The 22,490-nt window shown below is 44.8% G+C and overlaps 1 protein-coding gene across 2 annotated transcripts in view; it reads right to left on the bottom strand.

Moving 5' to 3' along the window:
* Nucleotides 1-13,386, bottom strand: part of ERCC3 (ERCC excision repair 3, TFIIH core complex helicase subunit) — a 31,307-nt gene extending 17,921 nt beyond the window's left edge. For both annotated transcript variants that reach the window (XM_052656875.1, XM_052656879.1), the window contains exons 1-9: nt 13,270-13,386; nt 12,702-12,907; nt 11,834-12,070; nt 8,956-9,005; nt 8,401-8,536; nt 8,056-8,220; nt 7,436-7,640; nt 6,293-6,607; nt 744-928 (exon numbers count right to left, since the gene is read on the bottom strand). In XM_052656875.1, the coding sequence (XP_052512835.1) occupies nt 744-928; nt 6,293-6,607; nt 7,436-7,640; nt 8,056-8,220; nt 8,401-8,536; nt 8,956-9,005; nt 11,834-12,070; nt 12,702-12,907; nt 13,270-13,297 (1,527 nt within the window). In that variant the 5' untranslated portion in view covers nt 13,298-13,386. The remainder of the gene's footprint in view (nt 1-743; nt 929-6,292; nt 6,608-7,435; nt 7,641-8,055; nt 8,221-8,400; nt 8,537-8,955; nt 9,006-11,833; nt 12,071-12,701; nt 12,908-13,269) is intronic.
* Between the last annotated feature and the right edge of the window lie 9,104 nt (nt 13,387-22,490).

Raw genomic sequence — 22,490 nt, 5'->3', positions numbered from 1 at the left:
GAAGAGGGAGAGAAGATGCAACCACACAGGAACAGGCACCTCAAGACTGCAGCAGCGCTGTGCATAACCTGCGTGCTCTTTATGATGACGTACCCGGAGGGTAAGGAAGCGTCTCGCTAGAGCAAGGTGACCTGCACAGCTCCCTCACACTCACCTTCACCCACGAGGCCCGTCTCTGCCCTTCCAGGACACAGCCCACCCTACTCTAGCCACTGACTGACGGTCATTTTAAAATGCCAGAAAGGCCTGCTGTTGCTGTTCCTTTGAACATGTATTTTTAACACATACCTGTGCAGGGATTCATCACAGAACAATCCTGGGAAAATGTGTTCTTAGAAATTGAATGTTGGTCACATGTGCCGTCTGTGGGCGTCACACCAACAGACTCTGGCACTGGGGGTGGCCGGTGGCTGTTCCCACAGAACCAAGAATCCCTCTGGGGTGAAGGCGGGCAGGAGCACCCTGAGGTGCTCACTCCCAGAAGGGAGGACGAGAAGCCCAGCCGGCCTGGATTAGCCTCCTGATTCGACCACTTCCCGTGTGCCCCTGGACAAGCGACTGTCTCACACATCTGAGATGGCAGGAGACTGCCCACCCCACAGGAGGGCGGAGGCTACCGCAAAGGCAGCAGAACTCTTGCTCGGGTCCTGCCCTGCACACCTGCCTGGGAGGAGCAGACCTGATCCAGTCCCCTCCGAAGGCAGTGCCCCGCCCTCAGGGACCACCAGGAAAAGGCCAGCTACCTCGGCACACTGGACTTTGGCGATGTAGCCACTGTTCTGCAGCTCCATCCAGTTGGCTTCATAGAGCTTCGGCCCAATCAGAAAGTTTAAGTCGACGATTTTGTCATCTTCCCGGACGAGGGTTGCGGTCAAACCCAGCTTGCAGTGCGCCTGCACAATGGTGAGCACCCGTCGGAACATCTTGGCTGGGGAAACAATTGGCACATTCACATCATCACTTTTTAAATGCTCTAAGTACCGAAGACAGCTTTGACCTAAGACTGGTCCAGGACACCACATGGCTAAGCCCTGGGTCACAGGACCACAGAAACCTGGCTCTAGAATGACCAGGTGAAAAAGCTTCAACTCCACTTTCAGGCCTGCTCCAAAGGGTGAAAGGGAGAACAGGAGGCAATGACTCAGAGGAAGCCCCAGGCCAGGGAGCCCCGGCGCTCCCCGCACACAGCTAAGCTATCGGGAGGAGCATAAGCAGCAACTGGAAACACCACGCAGGACATTAAACAAATGCCACTGAGCTCTGACTCACGCAAGGAATTTGTTCACCCTGAAGCCTGCTGACCAGAATGAATGCTTCCAACACAGCCTCCAACTAAACTGCTACAAAGCAACTTCAAAGTTATTTATAGAAAATGTTTCTTTTTATCAATTTCCAATCCATCAGACCAAATACCCACCTTCTCTGCAAGGCTTTTTTTTCCTTTAGTGTATACTTTTTGCTTCCCAGGGGGCACTAGTGGTAAAGAGCCTGCCTGCCAACGCAGCAGATCTAAGATTCCCAGATTCCAACCTTGGGTCGGGAAGATCCCCGGAGGAGGAAATGGCAACCCACTCCAATATTCTTGCTTGGAGAACTCCATGGATGGAGGAGCCTGGTGGGCTACAATGGGGTCACAAGAGTCGGACATGACTAAATGACTTAGTACACTGCACACTGAACTTTTCCTGAGGGTGGTAGGTGAGCGTGGTTTTATAAATGTTAACACAGGGGCAGACTGTGCCACCACCACGATCAGGTTACAAGCCAATCCACGACCCTGAAAGCTCTCCTATGCTCTGCCTCATCACACCCCCCATCCCGCCCCAGCATCCACTGATCTGTTCTCTGTCACTATAGTTTCATATTTTCAAGAATGTCCTACTGAAGGCATCACACACTCTGCAGCCGCTTGGGACTGGATGACTTCACTCAGCAAGATGCCTCTGGGCTTCCTTTCCATGGCTGAGGAGTATCCTATCGAATGACGTGCCAGCTTGTCCATCCAGCCCCTCACTGACAGGCATTTCCATGGTTCATAGGTTTTGGAGATCACAACCAGGGCTGTTATAAACATGCACAAGTTTTTGTGTGAACCTAAGTTTTCATTTCTCCACAACAGATGCCCATGGTGGGACTGCTGGCTCATATGGTGATTTTCTAATAAACTGCCAAACTGCCCCAGAATGACTGTACATTTTGCAATTCCTCTGGCCATGCATGACAGTTCCAGCTGCTCTGCACTCCTGTCAGTATTTGGTACTTTATATAAATATATGAGGCAAATTTGGCCTTAGAATACGGAATGAAGCAGGGCAAAGGCTAATAGAGTTTTGCCAAGAAAACACACTGGTCATAGCAAACACCCTCTTCCAACAACACAAGAGAAGACTCTACACATGGACATCACCAGATGGTCAACACTGAAATCAGACTGATTATATTCTTTGCAGCCAAAGATGGAGAAGCTCTATACAGTCAACAAAAACAAGACCAGGAGCTGACTGTGGCTCAGATCATGAACTCATTAATGCCAAATTCAGACTTAAATTGAAAGTAGAAAAAACCACTAGACGATTCAGGTATGACCTAATCAAATCCCTTATGATTATACAGTGGAAGTGAGAAATAGATTTAAGGGCCCAGAATTGATAGATAGAGTGCCTGATGAACTATGGAATGAGGTTCGTGACACTGTGCAGGAGACAGGGATCAAGACCATCCCCATGGAAAAGAAATGCAAAAAAGCAAAATGGCTGTCTGGGGAGGCCTTACAAATAGCTGTGAAAAGAAGAAAAATGAAAAGCAAAGGAGAAAAGGAAAGATATAAGCATCTGAATGCAGAGTTCCAAAGAATAGCAAGAAGAGGTATGAAACCCTTCCTCAGCGAACAATGCAAATAAATAGAGGAAAACAACAGAATGGGAAAGACTAGAGATCTCTTCAAGAAAATTAGAGATACCAAGGGAACATTTCATGCAAAGATGGGCTCGAGAAAGGACAGAAATGGTATGGACCTAATAGAAGCAGATGGAAGATATTAAGAAGAGGTGGCAAGAATACACAGAAGAACTGTACAAAAAAGATCTTCATGACCCAGATAAGCACGATGCTGTGATCACTCACCTAGAGCCAGACATCCTGGAATGTGAAGTTAAGTGTGTCTTAGAAAGCATCACTACGAACAAAGCGAGTGGAGGTGATGGCATTCCAGTTGAGCTATTTCAAATCCTGAAAGACGATGCTGTGAAAGTACTGCACTCAATATGCCAGCAAATTTGGAAAACTCAGCAGTAGCCACAGGACTGGAAAAGGTCAGTTTTCATTCCAATCCCAAAGAAAGGCAATGCCAAAGAATGCTCAAACTACTGCACAATTGCACTCATCTCACATGCTAGTAAAGTAATGCTTAAAATTCTCCAAGCCAGGCTTCAGCAATATGTGAACCGTGAACTTCCTGATGTTCAAGCTGGTTTTAGAAAAGGCAGCAGAACCAAACTGCCAACATCCACTGGATCATGGAAAAAGCAAGAGAGTTCCAGAAAAACTTCTATTTCTGCTTTATTGACTATGCCAAAGCCTTTGACTGCATGGATCACAATAAACTGTGGAAAAAGAGATGGGAATACCAGACCACTTGACCTGACTATTGAGAAACCTATATGCAGGTCAAGAAGCAACGGTTAGAACTGGACATGGAACAACAGACTGGTTCCAAATAGGAAAAGGAATACGTCAAGGCTGTATATTGTCACCCTGCTTATTTAACTTCTATGCAGAGTACATCATGAGAAACACTGGGCTGGAAGAAACACAAGCTGCAATCAAGATGCCAGGAGAAATATTAACAACCTCAGATATGCAGATGACACCACCCTTATGGCAGAAAGTGAAGAGGAACTAAAAAGCCTCTTGATGGAAGTGAAAGTGGAGAGTGAAAAAGTTGGCTTAAAGCTCAACATTCAGAAAATGAAGATCATGGCATCTGGTCCCATCACTTCATCGGAAATAGATGGGGAAACAGTGGAAACAGTGGCTGACTTTATTTTTTTGGGCTCCAAAATCACTGCAGATGGTGACTGCAGCCATGAAATTAAAAGATGCTTACTTCTTGGAAGAAAAGTTATGACCAACCTAGATAGCATATTCAAAAGCGGAGACATTACTTTACCAACAAAGGTCCATCTAGCCAAGGCTATGGTTTTTCCTGTAGTCGTGTATGGATGTGAGAGTTGGACTGTGAAGAAAGCTGAGCGCCGAAGAATTGATGCTTTTGAACTGTGGCGTTGGAGAAGACTCTTGAGAGTCCCTTGGACTGCAAGAAGATCCAACCAGTCCATTCTAAAGGAGATCAGTCCTGGGTGTTCTTCGGAAGGAATGATGCTAAAGCTGAAACTCCAATACTTTGGCCACCTGATGCGAAGGGTTGACTCATTGGAAAAAACTCTGATGCTGGGAGGGATTGAGGGCAGGAGGAGAAGGGGACGACAGAGGATGAGATGGCTGGATGGCATCACCGACTTGATGGACGTTGAGTTTGAGTGAACTCTGGGAGTTGGTGATGGGACAGGGAGGCCTGGCGTGCTGTGATTCATGGGGTCGCAAAGAGTCGGACACGACTGAGCGACTGAACTGAACTGAAAGCCTACTCCCAATTTTCTCTCTCCAAACCTGCTCCTTCTAGAGCCTTTTCCACCTAATATCCACTCCTCTCTTCTGATGGCTCAAGCCAAAATCTGATAGTCATCCTTGATTTCTCTTTCAGAGCCAGATCTAACCTGTGCGGTTCATCTTCAAAGCATAACCAGAATCAGCTTACCGTCATTCTCACTGGTTCCAAGCCTTGTGGTGGGATTCCACGAAGTAACAAGTGTAGATGCTCTCTATCCTCGCTTCCTGCACTCTCTTTCCAGCATAGCAGCCGGGGTGAAATTTTTAGAATGTTAAATGAGATCTTGTCACCCTTGGCTCAAATCTCTCAAAAGGCATCTCACCCAGAGTACAAGCTGAAGGTCCTCCTTCAGGCCCTACAGGAGTGGCCCCAATGCCTCTCTGAATTCAGCTTTGACTGCTCTCCCTCTCGACGCCCTCCCCAGCCACAGAACTCCACTGCGGTCAGACCATGCAGGACCTACTTCCCCATCTCAGGACTGCTTCCTTCTGACCGAGAGACCCTCATCCCCACTTGGCTTGCTGTGAACATCTCCAGGCATCTTCAGACATCCAGAGGGGTTGGAGGAGTTCTCGTTACAGAGAAAACAAAAAGATGGAAAGGCCATCTTCACAATATTTTGAAAACACTATGTGAAAATGCCTCTGATTTCATTTAATTCAGAGTCATCTCTAATTTCCTGGAGAAGGCAATGGCAACCCACTCCAGTACTCTTGCCTGGAAAATCCCATGGATGGAGGAGCCTGGTAGGCTGCAGGCCATGGGGTCACACAGAGTCGGACACAACTGCAGCGACTTAGTAGCAGCAGCAGCTCTAACTTCCACTGCTCAGCTGATCAGAACTGTTAATTTATCGAGAAAGGTTTGCCTGGTCTACTACTCAGTATTAAAGGGAACACACCATCAGCACGTGTCACAACGTGGATACATCATTATGTGAAGTGAAGGAAGTGAGATATAAAAATATATATATGATTCTGTTAATTTATTTCCAGAAAAGGCATGTATTCAGAAACAGAAAACAATTTAGCGATTTCCTGGAGCTAAGGATGAAAACAGTGATGGTGAGTATGAGAAAGATATTCTAAAACTGGGTCATGGTAATGGCTGCACAAACGCCTTACTAAATTCAAGATTACTAAAAATCTTGAATCATATACTTAAATGGGTGGATTTATGGGTCATAAATTACATCAATATGGCTGCCTGCAATACTTGGACAAGTACGGCTTCTGTAACATAATAAGGATCAATACTTTAGTCTTCAAACAAAACAAACATTGTAAGAACTATTTTGTGCTCCTAGTATAGTTTTTGTGGGACTGTAAAAAAAAAAGGTTGGGGGGGGGTGGTTAAGGATAAGTGGATAAGTTGAGGTGCAAAAACAGAGAAGGGAAAAAGCATCCCTTTCTAAATGACTACTCTGGGCCAGTCTAAGGAGACTGTCAGTGTGTACGCCCACCCACCACTAACCCCTACTCCACACATGCTCATTACTTAACTGAAAGCTTCACCAAGCAAGTCTCTCTAGCAAGATGGCTGTATTACACAGCAGCCCCTCTCTCAACCCAAGAACTGGAAACTACTCTGTCCATATGATGAGCAGGCTCTCAGCCTGCTTACCTGGTATGGTGTGTACTTCATCCAGGATCATGAGGCCCCATTCCTGAGTTCTGAGCCACTCCATCACCCGCTCAGCCTCCCAGGACCTTTTGGTGGTGTGGCCCAGCATCGAGTAGGTGCTGATGGCAACGGAGCAGCCGATGGGCTTGTCCTTGGCGTCAGAGGTGAAGCGGCAGATCTGGCTGTCGTCGACGGTGGACCACATCTTGAACTGGGCTTTCCACTGCTCCACAGACACGGCTGAGTTGCCCAGCACCAGACAGCGCTTCCTGACGGTACACGCAGCTGTCACGCCAACCAGGGACTTCCCAGCACCTACAAGACACCAAGGGCAACCCCACCCAAGCCAGGTTGAAATGAGGGACAGGGACAGACAAAAAGGCTCATCGGCACACCAATCTGGCCCAAATTATTCGTAATGATCCTCAAAGCTGACACTGTTGAGGCATTTTTTTCTGCTCCAAACCTGTTTCCTTCTTTACAGAAAAGGAGGCATGCCCACTTCAACACAAATGTGAAAAGTAAGAGACAAGTGCCAGGCCCTGTTAAAGCGCCATATATGCACCTTATTTAAATCTTAAAAAGCAACATCTGTCAAAACAAACAATGAGTACGAGACACTTCTACTATTGCCGTTTTAAAGATGGGAAAACTAAATCTAAGGTGCAACTTGCCCGAGACCCTGGGACAGCAGTGCTGCTAGGGTATTCTGTACCCAACACATGGACTACCTTCGGAGGGACTGAGTAACAGATGGCTACTATGGTCACACATAAACTGGGCTGAGCACTCAGCAACGTGGTAGTGTGAACACTGCTACTGGCAAAGACACAGGAAGGTGAAACTCCAGGGGCTTCTGAGTTTACCACCGTTCACCATTAGAGGATCAAGATTAAAAACCGAGCTGTTCCTTTAAAAAGCAATTCTTCCTTAACCAGGGATGTGCTTCAAAGTAACCCATGCGGCTTAAAAAAAAAAAGAAGGTGCAGGCCCCTTCCTGAGAGAGTTCACCTTCTAGAGTCTGGGGCAGGGCTCCAGCTGAGTGTACCACGACTTCCGGCCAAGAACCTAGGCTAGACCATACACGACTCAGGACAGATGCAGAGACAGCAGCCCACCCATCTCCTTCACTCAGTCACGCACCACAAGGAAGGACAATGACCCCGGAGCGTGCGCGCCCGTTCCCAAACATCTTCCGCAAACTCTTCTCCTGGTAAGGTCTAAGGACAGCTGTGGGCTTCAGGTCAATGTTGATATCAGGGTTGACAGAATCATTCCGAAAGTCGTATTCTGCCAACAGAGGGTACTCCAGGTGGATGCAACGTTTCTGGAGTTCTTCAATCATTTCCTGGAAAAAAGCATGAAGGTTTTATAATCTTGTTAACTCCAAAGCGTGCTCAGAAGCAACACATATCCTAAGACACCTAACAATAAAAATCAAGTTTACCTAGACTTTTGCAATTTCAGATCTTGCTTGATAACAACTGGATTAAAGCAAAGAAAAGGACCCCAAACTAAGGTAATGAACAAAATTAAATCCAATCAGCTACCAAAACGCCCCGCAGACACCATTTCTCACTGACCCACCAGCAGGAAGAATGGGACACGCGGATGTAACTCCATCAGGAAGAATGATGCCACAGCACACTGGAGATAGATAGGGGTTCCTTCTTCTCACACAAACCGTGGACAGTCCAGGCAGGGCCAGACCAGCTTCTGATATCAGCTTAGAGAAGCAACCAGGAGGAGTTATGTTCACTAACCTGCTTGACTTCAAAAGATACTGTCTGTGTCTCCTCTTCTTCCTCCTCATCCTTGTCCATTTGCTCATAAAAATCAAACAGGTCTGTGGGGATGTCAGATTTTCCCTGTGGATCTGTCACTCGGGAAGTGGAGGGCCCACCGCTACCTTCAGCGCTCTTAGCAATCTGGAAGAGAAAGGCAGGATCTGGACTTCACAGAACATTTAACCCTACTGCTACCAAGCAACAGTCAAAGCTGCAAGAAAGCTGCAAGACTACTAGGCTGTAAATGCTGGACTAAAAGCACCTGAGGGCTAAAATCCTGAATGTGTCCAACCCCTGAGGGTGACCCAGGAGCCCACATACAGCAGATTTGCTTGTGAAAGTCTCGGTGATGAGCTCGGTGGCCTCCCCCTCAGAGTTCCTCAGGCGGCACTCCCGGATCACAGCATCCTGGAGAAGATGCTGGATGACGTCAGGATGAGAACTTTCAACGAAGTATCTGTAAAAGGGGAGGAAGCAGAAGCCTGCTGACCGGGACAGAATTTGCAGAAGAGTCCATTTAGCATTCTTTGGATATTCTGGGGAAAGTGGCCTCCGGCTCCTCTCCACAGTCACCCTGCCCCATCCCTTTGCCGAAGCTGAGTGATGAGCTACTGGTCATGAGAGAGCACAGAAGGGCTGCTGGCAAAGCCCTACTTTGAAGACAAACTAGCAGGGATCTGAGCCCCAGCTCCACTGCCAGGGGAATACAGTGGTCAGGAATGAACAGTTCTGGCCACACAGCTTCATTCATTCCCTTTAGCCCCTTACTCTGGGGAGTAGTTGTTAGTGCAGAGCACAGCCCACAAACGTTAGCTTCCTGCCACTGACAGGCAGAGGGTGAAAACGCCTTGGTGGGCCTGTCACAGAGTCCCTTACCTGTTGTGCTTCAGGACCAGCTTGACTTTCCCATAGCTGACAGTACACAACTGCAGGGAGGGACAACACCAGACAGGTAAAATCAGCCACATGCAGCTCGCTCAGAACAAGTCATTACCGGACGCATTTTACTACCTATCAACCAAGTGTTCATTTTACTTTAGGAACATCCAATGTGCAATCCTAAAGGGGTAGATCTGTCTAAATAGAGCTTTTTCTATTAGCTTCCACTTTTTTTTTTAGCTTTACTTGTTTTTATTTTTAACTTATTTTTAATTAAAAAATAACTGCTTTACAATATTGTGTTGGTTTTTGCCATACAACAACATGAATCAGCCATAGGTATACATATTGAAAAGCAGAGACATTACTTTGCCAACAAAGGTCCGTCTAGTCAAGGCTATGGTTTTCCCAGTGGTCATGTATGGATGCAAGAGTTGGACTGTGAAGAAAGCTGAGTGCCGAAAAATTGATGCTTTTGAACTGTGGTGCTGTAGACTCTTGAGAGTCCCTTGGACTCCAAGGAGATCCAACCAATCCATTCTAAAAGAGATCAGCCCTGGGATTTCTTTGGAAGGAATGATGCTAAAGCTGAAACTCCAGTACTTTGGCCACCTGATGCGAAGGACTGACTCACTGGAAAAGACTCTGATGCTGGGAGGGATTGGGGGCAGGAGGAGAAGGGGACGACAGAGGATGAGATGGCTGGATGGCATCACCGACTCGATGGACGTGAGTTTGGGTGAACTCTGAGAGTTGGTGATGGACAGGGAGGTCTGGCGTGCTGTGATTCATGGGGTCGCAAAGAGTCGGACATGACTGAGTGACTGAACTGAACTGAACTGAATACATGTTTAAATATTTCTACTAATAAGGATGACTAGAAATTAATGAACTAAGTATCTAACTCAAGCTACAGGTTAAAAAACAGCACTACCCACAAAAACCCAAAAGAAACAGAAGGACAAAAATTAAAGATAAAAGTGTAAAAATGATTTTGAAGAAAAAAATAAAAAACAGTAAAACTACTTCAAGTAAAATAAATCCAATAGAAATAATTTTTTTTTTCATTGAAAATAGCAGGAATTCCCTGGTGGTCCAGTGGTTAGAACTGGAGGCGCTCACTGCAGAGGGCCCAGGGTTAAAGTCCTGGTCAGGGAACTAAGATCCCACATGCCCATGATGCAGGGGTGGGGTGGGGAAGTGAAAACAGCTTAAATCAGTAGTTGACATAGTTAAGAAAAGTTAAGAATAAAATACAAAGCCACTACAGAAAGCGGTCAGTGGAGATAAACTGTTTACTGCACACCTTTTGGTGCCCTTGTGTGCATGGTGAGTCCATTTCAGTCACGTCTGACTCTTTGTGTAGCTTCTACTTTTTGAGAGCAAAACCTCCCTCTTGTCTGGCTAACTCTGATGCACATCCCTTAACCTATAAAATGCTGCTTAAAATCTTTCCGTTATTTTCCCTTTGTCTTTATTCTTCACTTCGGGAGACCCCCATCCTAATCCAGAGATTCATCCCACTGTACCAGCACTACCCCCAACACAAAGCTGGCAGAATATGTGTTCAGTAAGTGGGTGCTGCAAAAATTAAACACAGAGCCTTCAGCCTCCTTGCCAACATTCCCATTTCTTCAACTAGATATAAGATTCTTAATGGTGGAAAATCCTCCCAAGTTCCCAACAATCTTTGGGACGGAATGAGCAGAGAAAATGTGGTGGCCATGAAATCTGCAACTCAGGTCTCAGGCTGCTGCCTGCCTCCACTGCTGCCCTCTAGATCCACCCCTGCATAACCAACACCCACATTCCTGCAGGCAGCTCCCAGCCAAGACTGAGAAGAGCCAGGGAACTGAAACAGGCTCATTTTACAAGATGCAAGTCTTTCTCCCAAGGTACCCTTGCACATCACAAGAAAAGAACTCTCTTCAGGGCTCCCACCAGCTTCTCTGAGATTGGCCTCATTTCTGTGCTGGATGCCTGTGGCACTCATCTTCTGCCACTCCAGATCTGGGGTCTGAATCCAACTGCCTACTGCTCAGCAGAAGACAATGAAAGCTACTGTCCATCTCTTCTGAACGGTATTCACCATCTCTCAGAACCCAAGCATGTTCAAGTGCTCGTCACAGAGAACTCTTTCCTCTTCCACGTGTGAAGTCCTTTCTGACTTTGCCTAATGGAAGTTGTTAGTGGTCTCCTGTCTCTCAGACCTAAGTGAAGTTTATCATCTGTGCTAGTCTGCTCATGTTACCATACAGTACACCTTGGACCAAGCTGTTTAACAAACAGAAACTTTTTTCTAGAAGTCCAGGATCATGAAGCCAGGAACTTCTTTTCCAGTGAAGGTTCTCTTCCTGGTTTGCAGAGGGCTACCTTTTCAGTCTGTGCTCATACTACCTCGTCTTTGTACAAATGCGGAGAAAGCATACAAGCCTTCCGGTATCCTTTCCTATAAGGACACTAATCCTATTGGCCCTGCCCTTTTAACCACATTTAACTTTAATTATCTCCTTACTCCAGACGCAATCATATTACAGGTTAGGTCCTCGAGACGTGAATTCTGGAGGAGGCACAATTCAGTCCCTAACAGCCCACACTTTGGGCTGTATTCTCAAATAAGCCGGGCCAGAACAAGCCTGAAGACCCACTTTGTTAGTACCCACTGGCTAAGAGCAGCTCATGGGAAGTGCAGCCTCAGCAAAACACAATGCTGGATCCAGAAGAGCAGCAGCCAGGGTGACTGGCTATTCTGCTCCCCACAATGGATCTGAATGGCATTTTCTTGACTGCCACAGGCTAACGATGTACAGCACTTGTCCCTACCATTCCTACATTAAGAAGGAGGGCAAAAGAGCCAGCCTTAGCCCCCACTTGCCTTAATAAACTGAATGATTCCATCTGGGACTCCTGTCTTGCTGAGCTTCCTGAGATACTCAGTGATGTCACTGGTTTGCAGCCCGACGCTGACAGCTGCATACAGGGAGTAGGCAGTTAGTTTGTACTCATGCACGTGGGTTGGTCGGCACACCGGTTCTGCAATAGCCACCAGGAAGTCTTGAGCATATTTGTAAACTGGAGAGAAGGCTTCTAAAAAGATGTGGCCATCAGGAGCCTGAGAAACACCAAAAGGACACAACAGTCAAGGAAATTAATGAGACGATTCGACTCTTTCCCACACCATTATCTAGAAAGGATAAGCTGCCCAGAAAACCAACACCAGGGATACTTTTGTAAGCACATCTTCAGTCAACTGTAGGGCCTGCTACTACTTTAATCAGATATAAGGAATAGAGAGAATAGAAGACAAAGCTTCCAGAGTCAGTAGCTGCCTCCTCCCACTAGTCTTCACAGGAGAAGCCAACTACATTACTGGATATCTTTCTGGCTAGATGACCAATGAATGGAGAACATTACTTCAAGCTGAGGTAAAAAGCTGCCTAGCAAATGTCTCATTAATTTTTTCAAAGAGGAATTAAAACGTTACACAATAAATGCCGCTACTCCATGGATGAAAGTAATTTCCGATCACGCGGCAGAACTGGAGAGAGAATGAGAGTAAAGCACGGGTTAGTGAGGAAGGAAGCCCAAGGCGAGCCGGCACACGAGCAGACACGCTCATTCCTATCTCGGCTGTTTCAGTCCGCGCCTGTGAAAGCTCGCTCTCAGTGGGCTCCGAAGCGCACGGTCCTGCTTTTCTGTTTGGGCCCCACCAACTCCTGGCCCCTGGCTGTGGGCGTGCTCACCACCCAGAGGGGTCTGGAGGTGTGGTCGTCCTTCAGCGGCATCTGCAGCCTGTAGTCCTTAGCTCCATACTCATCCACTTTGGTGCCGGACTCATCCACCTGCTTTCCGGCCGCGGAGGGAACAGCTTCCTGGGTGTCGTTCCCAGCGGCGTCGTCTTCATCGTCTTCCTCATCCTCGTAGTGCCGTTTCTTGGACTTCTTCTTCTCTGCAGATATTAACAAGGACACACAAAGTGAGCCCTGCAGGGGCCTCGGGCTCCCCCTGCACTGACTAGTCGCAGATCGGCGGAACCTGGCTGCAACTAGACTTCCCTGGCGCCAACCACCCCTAGCCCGGAGCCACTGTGCACCTCGGGAGTCCTCTCTCTCACGCTGCCCACCTAGACCGGCTGCAGGGCTCTCCGGAGGTCGGGGTCGACCCTAGCCCAGCGGCCAGTCCTGATAGCATGCGCCGGCCGCGAGCGACTCTGGGGTCGACCGCCTCTGAGAAGGCCTAAGCAGCAACCACACAGGATGAGGGGGCCGGCGGGTACAAGCAACCGCGAAACACGCCCGCGCCACATCTCACCGCGGTCGGCGCGGTCTCTCTTGCCCATGACTGCGCCCGCTGCAGCCTACCACCGCCCCTAGCCTACCGCGGCGGCAGCTCTCGAAAGGACTTCCTGTTCACACCGGAAGCTCTTCCGGGCACCTCCCAGGAAGTCCCGCCGCCGGCTGTTCGGTCGCTGTGTGGGTAGCTGACCCTGGCAGCTGTGCAATCGGCTGGCTCTTACCCGGTGCAGGCGCTTTCTCCACACTTTTTCTCCTAGTCAGTGAAACATGTTTTGAGTACTTGTTATGACCGTCCAGGCACTGTTGTTTTAGCCCGTGGGTCAGGAAAGTGAACTGAGAAAAGGTCTTGGCCTTCTGTAACAGAAAAATGTGGGCAGTAAACAAATGTGTTGAGCGCTCTAAGGAGAAATAAAAGAGTGACAGTTTGTGCTATTCTGAATGGATGGTGCTAGAATCTCTCTCTGAAGCGGTGCTAATTGAGTGAGTGATCATGCAAGTGGACAATGTCCTATGTAAATACCAGAAAGGAACAGTGTGGACCTAGGGGCCCAAGCAGGTTTGCCATTTAAGAGGAGAACCATGGTTGGGAGGGGTGGGGGACAGGAGACAGTATAGTGCGTGAAGAGAACTGATTCTCCCAGTGGGGCCCCCTGGCTCATCGACATCATATGGGAGCTAGTTAAAATCAGTTATAAAGGCACAAACACAAAATAGCTGAATCATAAAATTCTGCAGGCCATGGCAACAATTTTGCCCTCTAGATGTGATGTTCAACTTTGAGAACACCTAATATAGAGCCTCGTAGGTCATTGCAAAAACTTTGGATTTTATTATAGGGAGCTACTGGGGAATTTTTGAGCAGAGAAATGACAGTCTGATTTAGTATTAAAGGGTCACTCTGCACTAGCTGCATTGTTGAAGATGGATTTTACAAAGTCAAGGGCAGCTACTGCAGTGCTCCAGTTGAGAAGTCACTGGCTTTATAAGGGTGATAAGGGTAAAGGTTATGAACAGTGATTCCATTCTGAATATATGTTAAAGACAGCACAGGACTTGCTGACTAGCTCTGGAAGGTGAGAGGAGTAAAGGAAAACTGCAAGGTTTTTGACCTGAGCAACTGTAAAAATGATATACCTCAGGGAAGGTACAGATTAAAAAAAAAAAAAAAAAGGGTGACTGAGCAGCACCCAGCCTGGTACCAGCCTGCTGCTGTCCAGCGCTGGGCACCCCTACCAGTGGGGGACCATGGTCTCTATTGAGAAAGCTCTGTGGAGGTATGCTGCTGCAAAGGTGGGTAGCGTACTTCTTCATCCTGTACTACACCGTCGGCCACGATCCACACCATCCTTCCAGAAACTATGGGTCCCTGCCGGGCTGCACCTTTCCCCAGACCTTGGAAAAACCTAAAGGAACCAATCTGTGGGATCAGCCCCCAGACCTCTCAGCACTGTCCTCTCCCAAAGGCTCCCAAGCTGCTTCCTCCCATCTCAAAAGGTACAGATTTGAAGAGTGGTTCTGGACATATTGAATGTGAGTGGCTATACTAGCCTGCTTGAGGGCCATAATAAGACACCACAGACTATATGACTCGAACCGTGAAACTTATTTTGTCACAATTCTGGAGGCTGGAAGTCCAAGGTTAAGATCCTGCTCTTTCCTGGCTTGAAGATGGCCACCTTCTTGCTATCCTCACATGGGGACTGAGGGAAGGGAAAACTCTGGTGTCTTTTCTTCACATAAGGGCACCAGTTTTCTCAGATTAGGGCCTCAACCATATGACCTCATTTAGCTTTTATCACCTCCTCATAGGCTCTGTCTTCAAATACGGTCACGTTGGGAATTAAAGCTTCAATGTACAAATTCGGGGGATGATGCAATTAATAGAAGCAGCCTATTACATAAATAAAGGAACTGTCAAGCTGACAGTTGGGTGGAAGTCTGAAGTTCAGGGACCTAGAAATGTTTGAGAACTGCCATCATATATCTATAATATTGAAGCTATAGAACTGATTAAAGTTACCCAGGGAACAAATTAGGTAAAGAAAACGTCTGGGAACATTTTACAGGGAAGAGGCTGGAAAATGGTGAATTCTTCAAAACCAGATGAATGAAGAACAGCCAGTGAGATAGGAAAACCAGGAATCCTGGAAATCCTTTTATTCATCTCATTTCAGGGTCAAGGAAGTGATCTGCTGTGTTAGTTGCTGCTGATCAGCTGAGCAAATTGAAGACAGACTCAGCCACAAAATCTGCAATGAAGATGATCAGTTCTCAGATAAATGACCTTCAGTAAATTGAAGCTTTGTTGTTCCCTGCTCTAAATGAAGTTCACTTTCTAAGAAATGGAGGAAACACCACTAAAACTTTCTTGGCAGGTTTACATTTTCCCTCCAATTAATCATTTCCATGGGAAAACTATAGTGAAGGCTATTTAAATCATACCTAACACAACCCTAGCTATCTATATTTTGGCTTTTTTTTTCCTCCAGGCTTTTTTCCTGAGTAGGTGTTTTTTTAACACCAAGATATTGCTTGGACATAGAATTTTTTAATGTTTTTTTTTTTTTTAATCTTCTTAATGTAAGCTTTGTTTCAGTTCAGTCACTCAGTCGTGTTTGACTCTTTGCGACCCCATGGACCGCAGCACACCAGGCCTCCCTGTCCATCACCAACTCCGAGTTTACTCAAACTCATGTCCATTGAGTCGGTGATGCCATCCAACCATCTCATCCTCTGTCGTCCCCTTCTCCTCCTGCCCTCAATCTTTCCCAGCATCAGGGTCTTTTCCAATGAGTCAGCTCTTCGCATGAGGTGGCCAAAGTATTGGGAGTTTCAGCTTCAACATCAGCCCTTCTGATGAACATTCAGGACTAATCTCCTTTAGGATTGACTAGTTTGATCTAGGAGAAGGAAATGGCAACCCACTCCAGTACTCTTGCCTGGAAAATCCCATGGACGGAGGAGCCTGGTAGGCTACAGTCCATGGGGTCACAAAGAGTCAGACACGACTGAGCAACCTCATTTTCACTTTTATGCATTGGAGAAGGAAATGGCAACCCACTCCAGTATTCTTGCCTGGAGAATCCCAGGGACAGAGGAGCCTGGTGGGCTGTGGTCTATGGGGTCACACACAGTTGGGCACGACTAAAGTGACTCAGCAGCAGCAGCAGCAGTTTGATCTACCTACAGTCCAAGGGACTCTCAGGAGTCTTCTCCAACACCACAGTTCAAAAGCACCAATTCTTCAGTGCTCACCCTTTTTTTTATGGTCCAACTCTCACAACCATACATGACTAGTAGAAAAACATTCAAAAATGAATGTTTAATGACTATTTAATGAAGTTTCAATACTTAGGCCACCTGACGAGAAAAGCTGACTCATTGGAAAAGACCCTGATGCTGAGAAAGGCAGGAGCAGAAGGGAATGAAAGAGGATGAGATGGTTGGATGGCATCACTGACTGGATGGACCTGAGTTTGAGCAAACTCTGGGAGATAGTGAAGGACAAGAAAGCCCAGCCTGCTGCAGTCCATCAGGTCGCAGAGTTGGACATGACTTGGCCACTGAAAAACAAGAGTCCTAATTTATTTAGTCAAACCATAATTTGGGAGCATTGGAATAGTTAGTTCCACCTTCAGTTCAGTTCAGTTGCTCAGTGTCCAACTCTGCGACCCCATGAATCACAGCACACCAGGTCTCCCTGTCCATCACCAACTCCTGGAGTTCATTCAAACTCACGTCCATCAAGTCGGTGACGCCATCCAGCCATCTCCTCCTCTGTCGTCCCCTTCTCCTCCTGCCCCCAATCCCTCCCAGCATCAGAGTCTTTTCCAGTGAGTCAACTCTTTGCATCAGGTGGCCAAAGTATTGGAGTTTCAGCCTCAGCGTCCTTCCAATGAACATCCAGGACTGGTCTCCTTTAGAATGAACTGGTTGGATCTCCTTGCAGTCCAAGGGACTCTCAAGAGTCTTCTCCAACACCACAGTTCAAAAGCATCAATTCTTCGGCACTCAACTTTCTTCACAATCCAACTCTCACATCCATACATGACCGCTGGAAAAACCATAACCTTTAAAAAACTAGACGGACCTCTGTTAGCAAAGTAATTTATCTCTGCTTTTCAATATGCTATCTAGATTGGTCATAACTTTCCTTCCAAGGAGTAAGCGTCTTTTAATTTCATGGCTGCAATCACCATCTGTAGTGATTTTGGAGCCACCAAAAATCAAGTCTGACAGTGTTTCCCCCTCTATTTCCCATGAAGTGATGGGACCAGATGCCATGATCTTAGTTTTTTGAATGTTGAGCTTTAAGCCAACTTTTTCACTCTCCTCTTTCACTTTCATCAAGAGGCTTTTTAGTTCCTCTTCACTTTCTGCCATAAGGGTGGTGTCATCTGCACATCTGAGGTTATTGATATTTCTCCTGGCAATCTTGATCCAGGCTTGTGCTTCTTCCAGCCCAGCGTTTCTCATGCTGTACTCTGCCTAGTAGTTAAATAAGCAGGGTGACAATATACAGCCTTGATGTACTCCTTTTCTTATTTGGAACCAGTCTGTTGTTCCATGACCAGTTCTAACTTACCCTATTGTAAATAGCTCTGTAGAGTATTGTCAGATACTAATCTTTAACCACATCTTGAACTTAAGACAAATTTTGGTAAACAGAAATAACGGCTTGGGAGCTCCCTGGTGGTCCAGTGGTTATGACTCTGCACTTCCACTCTGGAGGGCCTGGGTTTGATCCCTGGTTGGGGAACCAAGATCCCACAAGCCGTGTGGTGCAGCCAAAGAGAAAAATGGCCTTGAATATACAGCATTTAAGCTCTAACTGCCAAACTTGGTTAATTTTCCTGAGGATGAGTTGGTTGGATGGCATCACCAACTGGATGGACATGAATTTGAGCAAGCTCTGGTGATGGACAGGGAAGCCTGGTGTTTTTCAGTCTGTGGGGTCGCAGAGTCAGACATGACTGAGCGACTGAACTGACTGAAGTTTAGTAACATATATGGACTTAGAGTTGATGTTAGAATAAGACTTTGGGGGAAGTTGGGATGGGGTGAAAGTTGAAAGTTGGGATGAGGTATTTGGTATTTGGTACCTGGAAAAATATGAATTTTCAGGAGCCACAGGGCAGACTGCAGTATGTTTGTGTTTCCCACAAAAAGATATTTTGAAATCCTAACCTCCAGTACCTCAGAATGGGGCCTTATTTGGAAATAGTCTTTAGGGTTAATCAAGTTAAAACGAGGTCACTACGGTGGGCCCTGATACTACATGACTGGTGTCCTTATCTAAAAAAAGAAACAGAGGGAGACCACCACATGAAGACAGGAGGCAGAGACAGGAGTTATAGCCACATGCCAAGAATGCCTGGGGCTACCAGAAGGTGGAAAGAGGCAAGGACGGACTCCCCTACAGGTTTAAGGGGGAGCACAGCCCTGATGGTGCCTTGTGTGTGTTATGCTCAGTCATGTCCCCACAGACTGTAGCCTCCCCCACACCCCCGGGCTCCTCTGTCCATGGGATTTTCCTGGCAAGAATACTGGAGTGGGTTGCCGTTTCCTCCTTCAGGGGATCTTCTGGACCCAGGGATCAAACTCATGTCTTCTGCACTGCAGGTAGATTCTTTACCACTGAGCAACCTGAGAAACCCACCTTAACTTTGGCCTTAGAGCCTCTACAGCTAAAACAACCCAGCCAGCTTGCTGGCTTTGTTACAATAGCCCCCAGTATTGAACATGTAGAACTCGATTTGGGGCTTTTATGGATATATTTTAGCACATCTGCAATCATATTCCTACACACAAAACTGTTGGGTCAGAGGATATACAAGACTCTAAGGCTTTTGACTTGGTGTTGCTAAGCTGCCCTCTATATGACAGTGTTAACTTAAATGATCTCCAGTACTGTGGGAGCATCCATTCTTTACCTTCTGACAGTAGTCTTTTTGTTTTTAGTCACCGTTAATTTCTGATTTGGATAATCAAAGTATCTAGAGAAACATGCCAGAGCACGCTGAGGAGAACATTATAGACTTGTATCTTGGGAAAATTTAGTTGCAATGTTTCTAGGCTGTCTCCTAGAAAGTGATCAAACCAGGCAGAGGAGAGACGACAGTGTGTCCAAGAAGAGCTGTGGACAAAGCAATCACAGTGGAAATAAATATCAGCTTTATTAACACTCAAAGTGCCATTCATTTATATTCATTCCATAGTCCAGAAGGTTACTTAGAGTAAGCCTTTGCACCACAATCTTTCAAAAAATGAACATGTAAGGAAAAGCAATTTTCATTGTGCTAATTATTGCAGGCCTTCATGCACAATAAATCTAAACAAAGATGTGTGCCAACAATATACAAATTTCCATATAAACAAAGTCATTGATCACTAACAAAATATAAACATGGTTTCTTTCACATTAGATTTAAAAAAAAAAAGCTATTTACCAGCAAGAAAAAACAAGTACATAAAAACTGTAAAACTCAGAAATTTTATACATTTTTACAAGCACAATTTTGAATGAACACAAAGTCAAATGTGCATGGAGTGTGGCGCATACCACACTGTGTCTGGCTTCTGGTAGGTTTTTCTAATTGTATCTGCTCCTTATAACATAAGCTTAGTGACATTCAACTTCAACAGTGGATTCTATTCCTAACATAAGTAATTTCACATGATACCGCATATTAAAAACAAGGTTTTCCTTAAGTACAACAACATTATCAGATTGGAAATTTAATTTCCAATTCGTTTTCTGCCAGTTACTTAAAATACAAAATATGGTGTAAAGACACAATAATGTATGTTTGGACATTTCTAAACCAATTTAATCACAGAGAATCACAATTTTTCAATATATTGTTTTATGAGTGAGGTCTGACCTTGCCCAGTAAGAAGAAAACTGAAAGTTGAAATCTTTGGGGTAGAATAAAGGAAATATTCAAAAACAGTAGGACAGGCCAACAGCAACTGGAGATATAAAAGCCTTGACATCTCTTCAAGATAATTTAGTTTCTGACATTTTTTCATAGCTCTGAGAATTCAAAGGCTGTTTTAGTGGACAGTGTTTTTGCTACTGCTTTAAAACCTATTTTTTTCTCTTAATTTGCATTTCATAGAATTCCCAATGAGAATTCAATGTTCTCTGTAAGAGTATTTTAATTGATAGATATCTTAAGTAAATCTGCAATAAACTGTGGAAATACAAATACATTTTGAATGGTAAAAACAAAATTAAGAAAATAGTTTTGATCAGCCAGCTGAAAATATATTCATATAGTAAATAATCTCTCAGAAAGCTTTATATATATTTAATTATTCTAACTAAACAGTACCCTTATAAAACAAGTTCATAAAAATGTAGAAATGAAAATAAGAAATTACTGGGATATATACACGTACCTACAAACAGAAAAAGACATCTCCACACACACATCCCCCAATACACAGAGTTACAGGCATACTTTCAACTTAGTCATGAATTATAGAATACATATAAAATCAGAAAGTGATGTTGAACTCCTGAGTTCTCAACAAAGATAGAACCATAGATAAGTATACTTTGTAAAAGCATGAAAGTCCATCTAAATCAGTAATAGCAATGCAGTTACTGATGGCTACATCTTGAAAGAAGTTTAAACGTAGAGACACAGACAGTAGTTCAATGCACGCATTCACGATGCTCACACACCCATCAACAATTATTGGTCAGAGTAGTAAATCAGTGTACAAATTAAACATTTCCAAAAATGTGCAAAAAAGTCAACCTTGATAGGAAAAGAACACCTCTGTACATAAACTGCCCAGCATTTAACTGAGATTAAAAACATTTACAGAAACTAACAGATTAAATATAGAGAATTTAATGGCTACATTTAAAAATGTACATTAGGTCAAAGGGTAAATTTACAAATTGATAATCAGAATTTGCAACAATTAAAAGTTTATTCTCATATTTATCCAAGTTTACTTTTATTTACAATGATATCTGAATAAAAAGAACCATGTGAAATGTAAGAGATGTCAGACATTAAAAGTATTTTTGGTATTAACTCTTTTATAATATTTCAGAATGCAGGGTAGCAAATTTTAAAACCAACAGCAATAGAAAAAATGTAAACCTTTTACTTACTAAGACTGTATTAAAAACAAGTGTTTGTTTTTAAAGAAGTATTCTTATCCTTAGACACTGCACTTTCACTTGAACGGGGTATATTGCAAGGGTTTGGCCTACTTTCTTTTGCCCATAAACCTTTCTAGCTCAAATGTTTCCACTAGTTCTTTCTTATTCCAGGTGGAAAAAAAGTCTTTGGAAAAATGAGAACATGACGAAGAATCTATTTGGAAGCCTAAGTGTCTAACAGGGTTAGACGTAATTTTGTTACTTATCTCTCCCCTCCAAGCAATGCTAATGCTAAATCACCAACAGCTAATTACACAAATAAGTGAAGACAAAAGTGCTTTTCAGTACAGTCACAAACTTTACTGTCCTCAACTGGCATTAAGGGACTCAGAAATCCTACTTGGGGACAAATTCTGCAGGTATGCTGGAGAGCAGACTTGTCCTTATCTTCCAAAATGTCTATGGCACAACAAGTCCATAACCTACTTTTCTGCAAAACTTTCCTGAAATGCCCCTCAAGTCAAACACAAGTTCATAAATGTCAAGACACTCTAGGAAGAAAGTACGCCACCAACCTGAGGCATCATGTGTCAATGTGTATGTATATGCATCTGTGGTCAAGTGACATTAATAAGATTGGCACGTGTACAAGCTCAAGTTTGTAATGTCTCTATAGTTCCATAATAGTTGTAGTAAATTCTGCACGTCTAAATGCAAACACTGAGCACCTGTCCTGTAACTTGAAGGATAGACTGAGATACAAATTCTACTAGTACCTGTTTTATCATTTTTATACTATAAGCTTACAACTGGGCAGAACTAACAGTGCTAATCATTTTGGCTAGGTGTGCAGAGAATATAAAAGCTTTGGTTTAAAGTGATTCTGATAATACAGATTGTAAATACAAACAAGAAGTCATTAGGCATAGGGAATAGTAATCACTGATTTAACGCCTTTTCTGTTATTAACAAAAATAGCATTACTGTCAATTAAAATGCACAATTTTGAAAAATATGAAGAATTACATGAGACTGTAATACAAGCAAAGATAAAATTTATAGCTATGACTCCTCCCCCAACTTTCTGCAACTAAGCCATGTCCACTCTCACT

The sequence above is a fragment of the Budorcas taxicolor genome, chromosome 2 (assembly GCF_023091745.1).
Source record: "Budorcas taxicolor isolate Tak-1 chromosome 2, Takin1.1, whole genome shotgun sequence".
Taxonomy (NCBI): Eukaryota; Metazoa; Chordata; class Mammalia; order Artiodactyla; family Bovidae; genus Budorcas; species Budorcas taxicolor.
This window is presented reverse-complemented; position numbering and strand designations above follow the sequence as displayed.